This window comes from Echiichthys vipera (assembly GCF_963691815.1).
Source record: "Echiichthys vipera genome assembly, chromosome: 11".
Taxonomy (NCBI): Eukaryota; Metazoa; Chordata; class Actinopteri; order Perciformes; family Trachinidae; genus Echiichthys; species Echiichthys vipera.
The window spans coordinates 24,212,732-24,222,729 of NC_139836.1; the positions used below are offsets into that span (position 1 = coordinate 24,212,732).

General features: G+C 38.2%; 1 protein-coding gene across 1 annotated transcript; it reads left to right on the forward strand.

Moving 5' to 3' along the window:
• The first annotated feature begins 1,696 nt into the window (after positions 1-1,696).
• On the forward strand, positions 1,697-8,142 carry LOC310954077 (cytochrome P450 3A56-like). Its single transcript, XM_083923376.1, has 13 exons — positions 1,697-1,825; positions 1,955-2,051; positions 2,665-2,714; positions 3,242-3,341; positions 4,124-4,240; positions 4,982-5,067; positions 5,191-5,333; positions 5,444-5,568; positions 5,721-5,805; positions 6,714-6,874; positions 6,971-7,197; positions 7,310-7,472; positions 7,557-8,142. Exons 1-13 carry the CDS (start codon positions 1,755-1,757, stop codon positions 7,629-7,631), a joined length of 1,500 nt encoding a protein of 499 aa, XP_083779502.1. The 5' UTR covers positions 1,697-1,754; the 3' UTR covers positions 7,632-8,142.
• The last annotated feature ends 1,856 nt before the right edge of the window (positions 8,143-9,998 follow it).

Consider the following 9,998-nt stretch of genomic DNA (forward strand, 5'->3'; position numbering starts at 1 on the left):
GCTATTGTTGATTTAAAGGCTCTAACATTAAAGACATGGTCCAACTAAAAATATTACAAATCATGTACAAAGCAAAAAAAACACCAATTACCAGAAAGTATCCAAGAACTGTTTACGATAAGAGAATATTAATAATTCAATAAATGTTTAGTGAGGACCAATGCAGAAAATCATTGTATGTCAGTTAAAGGAGTAAATCTATGGGACAGCTGCACTGAGGAATTAAAGACGTGAGGTTTTCAAACTGTTTAAAAATAATATACTGAAACAATATGAAAATGCTAGAGCAGGAAGTAAGTAATGAAAAGTAAAGTAAAGTAAAGGAGGAGCTGTGTTTGTTTTGGTTGTAATTGAGCACCTTCACACGATCGGTTTGTAAGACGTGTTTATTTTATTTACAAATACTTTTACTCTTATCTAAGAGTCAATTTGTGTGTGTGTGTATTTATATGTGTATATGGAAATGTACATTGTATGTATATATGTATATTATTATTATTAGTAGTAGTAGTAGTTGTTGATGTGATGTGATATATGTGATTTGTTTATATGTTTTTCTTGTTGAAAGTCAGCCTAAGATAAACTTCATCAACTTTATTAAACTTACTCCTGTTTACATCGGTATAACGTAGTAGGACACGCCTGTATACAGTACATCACCATTACCTCAATATTAGCCACTTTTACACTGTAACCTGACCTGTTGCATATTTACATTGCTATGACTATCACAGAAACAAATACGCCTTTAAGCGCTGAGAATGAATTATTGTTATTATTGTTATTATTACATTGATGTTGCAGGCTAAGTCTTCTAGTCAAAGGCTGAACAGCAGCATAGTTAATGTGTCATCTGAAGCCCTCGGTGCCTGCAGAAGTAGATAACAACCAGTCATCACCAGTTTTCTTTTTTTTTTACAAATACAATACAATACGTTGTTGTTGGTATAAACAAAACATTAACAAAGAGATGAGAGGTAAAGAGAAAAAAAGAAGAAAAAGTGGAGCAAGAGAGAAAAATAAACATAATCTTAGCAGCAGTAGCAGTAAATAAATAGTAATAAAAAAAAGGGGTGCGAGAAGAAGTGATCAGATGAGGTAAACACCTTAAAAGTACAGCACGCACTCAGAGTTTTGATGCTTTTTGTTCTGTGAGGGGGAAACTGTTCAAAATATACTGTTTCATTTCTTTCATAAACACAGTGAAGTTTTTTTTTTTTTTGCTTGTGCATTTACATTTGTGAATGTGAAATTTAGCAGTAAAATCAAGTATATAAGAAAAAAAGCATCCTCATTTTTACAACCAAATAAAACATCTTCATAGTATAAGACAAGGTCTGGGAAAATACAGGCAACCATAAATATATATATATATGTAGTAACTATAAATACAACTATAAATCTATTAACCTCATCCCACAGATCATGAGTAAATTCACAGAACCGAAACAGACGAGGACATGATTCAGGAAGAGCATTTTACATCAATACCATTCTTCAATTGTTGTAAGAACCAGTCGTCACCAGTCTTTTAGGGTCATGTGTGTGTGTGTGTGTGTGTGTGTGTGTGTGTGTGTGTGTGTGTGTGTGTGTGTGTGTGTGTGTGTGTGTGTGTCTTGCATCAACAGTGTGTGTGTTGCATCAACAGTGTGTGTGGCTCCGCCCACCACCGGGTTGATAAGGTTACTTGTTTCCCAACGCACTTCCTCGTCTCTGCACAGAGTGTGTTTCTCTCCCCGCGGCACAACGTCAGGATGTTTGTCTTTGATTTACTTTCAGCGTCCACCTGGACTTTACTGGCTCTCTTCCTCGGCCTGCTGTTACTGTGAGTAGTTTCTGTTACTGTCTACTACAGCAGGCTGTCCGAGGCTCACTTCCTGCCCTGTAATAACACTTATTTAAGATGTTATGGCCTGTATCCGTATATGTTTGTTTGTTTTTTTATATTATATAGGTATGGAATTTGGCCACATGGGCTTTTCAAAAAACTGGGAATACCCGGACCAACACCTCTGCCTTTTATTGGAACAATTCACAAAGCCTTTAAAAATGTAAGACACACACAAACACACACCAACACAACACTAAGAGGCTCGTATGTAGGTTAAGGAGTTAGGAATAACAACAATAATGCCTTTATTTTTCAGGCACATTTCAAAATAAGAGTGCTTTAGCCTACATGTTTAGACAAGACAATCAGTGTTAATACAAATACAACAGAAGATTAAACAATAACAATAAAGAAGATTAATTAAAGAAGAGTAAAGTAAACCTTATTTAAGCAAATATGGATTTTGATTTTTGCTTTGTGAGTATGTGCATGTATGTTTATACGTATAATATGTTTACATGTATATAAAGTAAGTAAATGATTCAATTTATTCAAGTATAAGTAAAAATACTTTTAATCAAATATATGTTTGATCATAAGTAAATAGGTTGTGTTTAAACAGTCAGAACTGTGATGTTAGGGTGGGCTAATAAAAGCAAGTTGCATCAGCCGAATCCTTTTTTTGGTTGAAATTGTCAAAATATTATGTAATTTTATTTAACATCTGATGTATAACCAAAATAAAAAACTGCATTCATTCATTCAAAGAGAGTGTGAAACTTACCTGTAGGAAGCTCTGATCACATTTTCTTTTTAAATGACATTTCTTTTAGGGGATGTCTTTTGACCACGAGTGCAGAGACAAGTATGGGGACTTCTGGGGGTGAGTTGTTGCTTCTTCTTTTCTGCTCCTGCATGTGACATCAGTGGTGAAACAATCACTCAGGTTCCTTTTTAAAAAAAAGTAAAACTACCATAAAGCTACAAACTAGGACCCTGGGGCCAAATCAGAGGGGTCATGAAATTATTAACAGGACAAGAAATATTCTGCTGTGTCATTTTTATTTATACCTATAGTTTGAAGTACATCAAGACTTGATTCTTAAAAGGGTCTCAGTTATTTGTGGTTTATTTGTACATTAAAATGAAATTATTTCTCTCTATTTTTCAGTACATTTTTAATTTAGGACCTTGTTTTGATATAAAATATACATTTCTTTCACATTGCTATATTACCTTTACAAGTAGGATATAAAGGTGATGAGTATTTGTATGTCATTTTACTGCATGCACATATGAATATCAGCTATGGATAGCCTAGTGTGTGAAAGATAATGATGCTTTATATAAAAATATGCACGTTTAATCAACAGCCCGTACTATACACTGTGTTGTTGTGTTTCTGTGCAGGTGTTATGAATCACGATTGCCAATTTTAATGGTGGCAGACCCTGAGATTGTTAAAACCGTGATGGTGAAGGAGTGCTACTCCACGTTTACCAACCGCAGGGTAAGAGACCATGAGACAGTGACATTTGCAGTTACAGTTTCTCTCTAAATCCTGCCATTGGGTCTGGGATTATGACATTTTGAAATTACACAACTCTGGGAAGTCCAAAGCAACAACCTGCCTCGAGGGCGAGGCATATATCGACTCTTTCCCTGCGCTGATGTAAGAACGTGAAAAGATATTGGTATGGCGAATGGCTGTCCATTCTTAGATCAACATGGTTGGAAAAAACATTTTATGTTCACTTTATCAGGCCAAGGTCATGATTTCAAAGTTCCTTACTCAAACTTATTTTGCTAAACCACAAGGGAAGGAAGTATATCTCTGTTAAGAAACCTCATTGTGAGAGTATTTTTGCAGTCCTGATTGCGAATGAACGAAGGTAGATGGATGTTCCACATGCAGTTTGAAAAGTAAAAATCCATTCGGCCACTGTGGAGACATCAGTGTCTAAAGTCAACCAAACTTGAGGACATGTGTATCAAGTAGTACAAGATCAACTCTAGATGCATGCTACCCTTTTGATTTCTGGGGTTTTGTAGCCCCATAAATATTCAGATCAAATCAACTGTACTACAGAAAGCACGTTCAATTCACGTAAAGTACAATGATTTAGCCCTTAAACATAGGAAGTCGCATAATTGGAGCAGAAAATGAGCTCTATGTCCTGAGAAGGAGCAATGTTGTAGCTCAGTCCATAGGTGACTGGGCTGGGAACCGGAGTGAAAATTGAATTTCCCCCATTCGCGGGACTTGTTCTTCCTCTTCTAACATGTTCACAGGAAAATGTGCTGGATGCGGGACCTATGGGTGATGCAATTACAACAGTTAAAGATGAAAGGTGGAAAAGAATGCGGAGCACTTTGTCACCATGCTTCACCAGTGGAAGGCTGAAACAGGTTGGTTTCATTTCCGAGCTCTCTAACCACTTGTGCGGTCGGCTCTCTTTGACCTGGTGCACGAATGCATTTATATTAGGGATGCACGATATGAGGAACATATGTGACAATGTTATGAATATTGTGATATTAGTTGTGATGACTAAACATATAGTTCAGTTCAGTTCTGACTTCTTTCACAGATACCAAAGGATACTAATATGTCTGTGAAAGGCCGATGTCAGGGGTTGTACCTTGGACATTATTTTGGAAAAAGCTTAATTTTACCGAATATACTCTTTTAAAAATGCTTGGTTTTCACATAATCTGGTGTTTCATCTACACAATCTCTCATATAAACCAAAACTATTTTAATAGTACACACGAAACAATCCCGTCGTCACATTTGTCTGTTGTTTCCTGGAATCTCACACTAGACGCAGACACAAGGGAGCGTTTTTCTTGGGTTTGTCCTTTGACATTGCACAATTGCAATATACATGTAGTAAGAAATTAGATGTGAGGATAACGGCTTTGAGAATCTGGAAACTTTTAGTCTAGGTACCTTGAAAGTGCTTGAAAAGTGTTTGAATCTCACTCTTTAAAAGCTGTACATACCTTGAATACATTGCAAAGCCCTAATGTACATATGTCTACATCTGTGTCTACAGTCTGCCCCTGAGAGAACTTGGCATAAATGATAAAAAATACACGTGTGCTGTACATTATCAACACTAAACAACTCTTCTTCCCTCTTTAAAGATTTTTCCCATCGTCGCTCGCTATGCAGACCAACTCGTTGAAAAGCTTGGGCAAACCAATTTGGATGAACCCGTTGATGTCAAAGAGTATGTTGTTCATCTTCTTTAATGCCAGCACTTGAGTACATTGTTTATCACAGAGTAAACGAACATGGTAGCACTTAATGCATGTCCCAAAATAAAACCACCCCTTTTCTTTTAATGCTGTAGGTTTGTGGCACCATATAGTTTGGACGTCATAACCAGTGCGTCTTTCAGTGTCGAGGCGAACTCCATAAACGATCCAGATGACCCAATTAGTGTTCATATCAAGAAGGTTCTTAAATTCAGACTCTGGCCTATTTTTGTAACAAGTATGTGCTCCTTTTACCTCCACCTCCACCTCCACCATCAGACGCATCATTTAATTTTATGAGAACCCTGAGACCGCTAGTTTGCAAATCAACCTTTTGTCTCCTTTTAGTGGTGTTTCCATTTGGCGCTCGTCTGTTGAACCTCCTAAAAGTTGAACTGATGCCCAGGCCCAGTGTGGATTATTTCTACACAATCATCAAGAGATTTAAAGACGACCATGGTGCAGACAAAACTGTGAGTATTTCAACTTAGTGAAATCACCTAATACCCCACCCATGTTGCAGAGAGTTAGAGTAATAGCTCGATACACCTACAATTATTCACATCATCACATTATTCTTGTGATCCCACTCTCTGTGTCGAATGTTTTCCCCGCTCTGATCCAGAGTCGAGGAGACTTCCTGCAGGTGATGATTCAGAATGAGATACCAGAAACAGAGATAAAGAGTGAACAAGACCAGCCAAGTAAAGGTATGATTGCACCGCAGTAGTAACTCATCAAAGTCGAGGTAATACTTGAATCTCTACTCCTAAAATTCACCAGCTCTGTTCTCAATTTACACTTGAATTGTTCTGACATTGTATAGACCAAAATGACTAATTGAGAAAATAACTATCGGATAAAGTGATCCAGATCATTTTTATGTTGGCTTTGATAATGTCATGCATTAAAAATTGTGTCTAGTTTTATGTTTAAACTATCTTTTAAACTCCTTTTGACATTAAATAAATAATTGATGAACATGACACTAAGGGCACCGTGCCCCGTGCTTTAGGGTACTTGTCCCCCCTCCCTCTCCCCCCGCGGCCCAGGCCCATTTGTACTCACACTACCTGGGCCTTGGCGCGAACGCTTCTTGCCTGCCTATACGTCATCACGCCGTAACACGTCACACGCATAGATTGACGTCATCGCGATGCGTCGCTTTGTTTACGGTCACGGATCTTTCCATAGACGCCGGCAAACGCACGCAGGCTCGTGCTCGTACATGTGCAAATGTGCTTTACAAAAGCCCACCTCTCCCAAACGGGCCGTGGCCGACTAGGAGTGGTACGGTTGCACTCACACTTAAATGTGTTCTGGCTTGACCCATGCTGCACCTTAACTCCAATTTTCAAAAAAATCAGTCCAGCAGTTTTTCCGTAATCCTGCTGACAAACAGACAAACGAAGGTGAAAACATAACCTCCCCGGAGGAAGTTATAACACCAGCATTTCAGTAGCTTTGATCCTGAAATAGATGCCAACTTTTAAATGGAAAACCTAAATGTCTTAACTTAAGCGTACACATTTATACATTTGGTGTGAAGATGAATTTAAAATGTCCCAGCCTGGGATAGTAGTTTTGTAGCTGAACACTTTGCTTCATTTCACTGTAGGTTTGACTGAAAATGAGATCCTTTCCCAGGCCTTCATTTTCATCTTTGGTGGCTTCGATACCACCGGTGTCACACTCACATACATCCTTTACAATCTGGCGACCAACCCTGATGCGTTGAAGATTCTGCACGAAGAACTTGATGCCAGCCTACCAAGAGATGTACAGTAACTAACTTTCCAACAGCTGACACGATATATTGTTCTAATCATTGTCTGTATCTTTGAGTTTGAGGCCTCCTTTACCTTTCCCCTCTAGGCTCCTCCTTCATACGAGGATGTGGTCGGTCTTGAGTATCTGGACAATGTTATTAATGAGTCTCAGCGTTTAATTCCTACCGCACCCCGACTTGAGAGGATGTGCAAAAAAACGGTCCAGATCCACGGCTTCACCGTCCCCGAAGGAACCATGGTTGGGATTCCTGTGCACATGATACACCGTGACCCACGCTTTTGGAGCTCACCTGATCTTTTCAGACCAGAGAGGTACATTTTCACTATACTATGAGCTTCCACCCACATCTGTCCTGTAGCTTTTGCTCTCTCAGTGATCACTCTATGATCTGAAGAGTGTCCGTGGGCCTGTCTGTATATGCAGGTTCAGTAAAGACAGTGGGGAGGAGGTGAACCCGTACGCGTTCATGCCGTTTGGGCTCGGTCCTCGCAACTGCGTCGGGATGCGCTACGCTGTCCTTACCATGAAGATGGTTCTTGCCCGTCTACTGCAGCGGTACACTCTGGAAACATGCAAAGACACTGTGGTAAGAGTAACACTCCCCATACATTCAGACTGTCATACTACTCGGCTGTCATGTCTTTGACTTTACATTCATTTCTTCATTCAGATTCCCATGGAGTTTAACTGGATGTTCCGGCCGAAAAATCCAATAAAACTCAAGTTTGTTCCCAGAGAACTGTAGTCCAAAAAGGAAAAGTGATAATCCTTGCTTCTGAATTCCTATCAAACCTCTCTTCAGACCTGTTTGGAGGTTAAGCAGCGGCCGGGCCCAGGGTGTTACATACATACAGGCCAGACCCAGCCAGCTTCGGTTCCTTTCTCTTATTTTTACAGCACCTCTTCTACACATTTTCAATTTTTAGTTGTTAATAAATTACTTTATTTCTAAGGGAACCTGGTTCTCACGTTTTTGTCCCAGTTAAAGAGCCGGGCTGTGACACTATTGACACTCAAATACTCACTGCTCATGACTCTGCGCACCTTAAACATCTGATTTTTTTGTTGAATCAAATGTATCATATTCGCTGCTTTTATAAATTTAACTGAATGTTTAATTCTATTATAGCTTGATGTTTAAAATATGCAAAAGCACTTTTCCTCATATCTTCCTATATATATATAAACATATTCCACAGAGACCGTTTTGTAAAGGACAAACTGGAGAATGTACAATAAAATGATCCAAGCACTCATTCGCCAAGCCTTTCTTCCTTTTGAAGTTTATTGCATCACAACAGACATCAAACCATCATTATTCCCAATGTGTCAATGTAGATGCAAAAGTCTGTAAACTGTATGAGCTTTATGATCTAACATTACATATTATAGATAAGAAGCTGCTGGTCATGGACAGTAACACTTCATTGGTGTTATTTGTCTCCTCCTTGTGGCTGACTCAGCTTCACATTACCTGTAGCCCATTTTACTGCCTTAATCAACATTTAACCAAGTTTTGTTTGAACTTTTAACACTTTTCTTCACTCTTCTTCTGATTATATTAAAAAGGGCTGCAACTAACTATTATGGTTATTGCATTATTGGTCTGTAACATGTCAGAAAATAGTGAAAAATGTCCATCCCAGGGTGATGTCTTTAAATGTGTATATATTCATTTTGATATGATTTTTAACAGACAAAAGCAGATCTCCATATGTGACAGACTGAAAACAGCATTTTTGCTTGAATGATTAATTCATTAGCAAATGAATTGGGGATTGTTTATTGATCGACTAACTGCAGCTCTATTATCAAAGTAGGATGTCAATTTAAAATGCATTTATTTAATTACAAATTCACACTGAAATTTAAATGTGTGGGCAATTTGGAGGCTTCAATTTAGCCTCAAAAACAGAGACAAACATAAGAACTGGGGTCAGGGTCAGGAATCAAACACTCACCTTCTTGCTGCATTAATGCAGTACCGCTGTATAATGCCTTCATTTTGCTGACTTCATATTTAACAGACAAATATAACATAGGTATTGATCTACTCGTGTAACTCTGCGAGAATGAGCGTAATTCCCTAAATTCAAAATTATTCTTTTAACCAAAATGCAGAGTAGCAAACCCAATAAACTAATTTACCAAAACAGTCATGACACAGAATAGAAGCCACAGATTGTATATTTTCTTTAATAATTTTACAACAGGGTACAAATCAGGTCCACTCCTCTGAAGGCTTTGTGAGAGTTCACTGTAAAACAGCTGGAGTCGGGTTTTCTGGGGTATGAATTACCGAGGTTTCCCAATCTACGATCATGGCTCACACATTAACACATCAATCGTGCAAATGTCCCACAAATAATCATTTGATACTATACTTTTACTTTCATAATGAGGGTTTCAGTCTGAAAGGAAATGCGAGGACAGTTCACTGACCGACAAAAAGAGTGAATTTAAAGCTATCTTTGGCCTCGGTAATGCTGATTTGTGGTACTTTAAATGTTGCAATATGAACACAAAGTAACTTTTCTCCCTCCGCATTTTGCAGCTGGTGGATAGTTAGCATTTAATAAGATAGTGTTCATTTTGTCAACAGACAGAAATCATCAGCAAAAATAAATAAACAGCAGAAAAGCAGAAAAGTATCTGAAGCCATGAAGGTGAAGGGAAACCTCAGATAAGTAACAGTACATATAACAGCCAGCAGAGGACGCCGACATCAGCAGTAAGTGTGTGTGTGTGTGTGTCTCTGCAGTAAAAATAACGTTTGCTTTTTCTTATTCAGCTGTGACTACTATTGTAGTCGATCACCACCATGTATGTCCGTGAATGAATGGAACGCGGACTCTGTAAAGCGCCTTGAGCACTGAGAAAGGCGCTATATGAATCCAATTCATTAAAAAGCAACATTAAAAATTAGGTTCATAATACGCCGAGTAGAATCCTGTCACTCCAAAATCACAAATATGCTGGTTTAATGAGAACTGTCTTTGCTTTAACACCACTTCTGTTTTGTTTGTTGGAAAACAAAAGTCCTGAAAATATATATTTTTTACCAGTAGTTGAAATCTGCAAAATGAACGAAATACTGTTACTGAAAATATCC

Excerpts from the sequence above, each read along its gene's own strand:
- LOC310954077 (XM_083923376.1), top strand. The coding sequence starts at position 1,755 with ATGTTTGTCTTTGATTTACTTTCAGCGTCCACCTGGACTTTACTGGCT. Across the intron at positions 3,342-4,123 it reads CCACGTTTACCAACCGCAGG|GAAAATGTGCTGGATGCGGG; the intron begins GTAAGAGACCAT and ends ACATGTTCACAG. Across the intron at positions 5,569-5,720 it reads ACCATGGTGCAGACAAAACT|AGTCGAGGAGACTTCCTGCA; the intron begins GTGAGTATTTCA and ends GCTCTGATCCAG.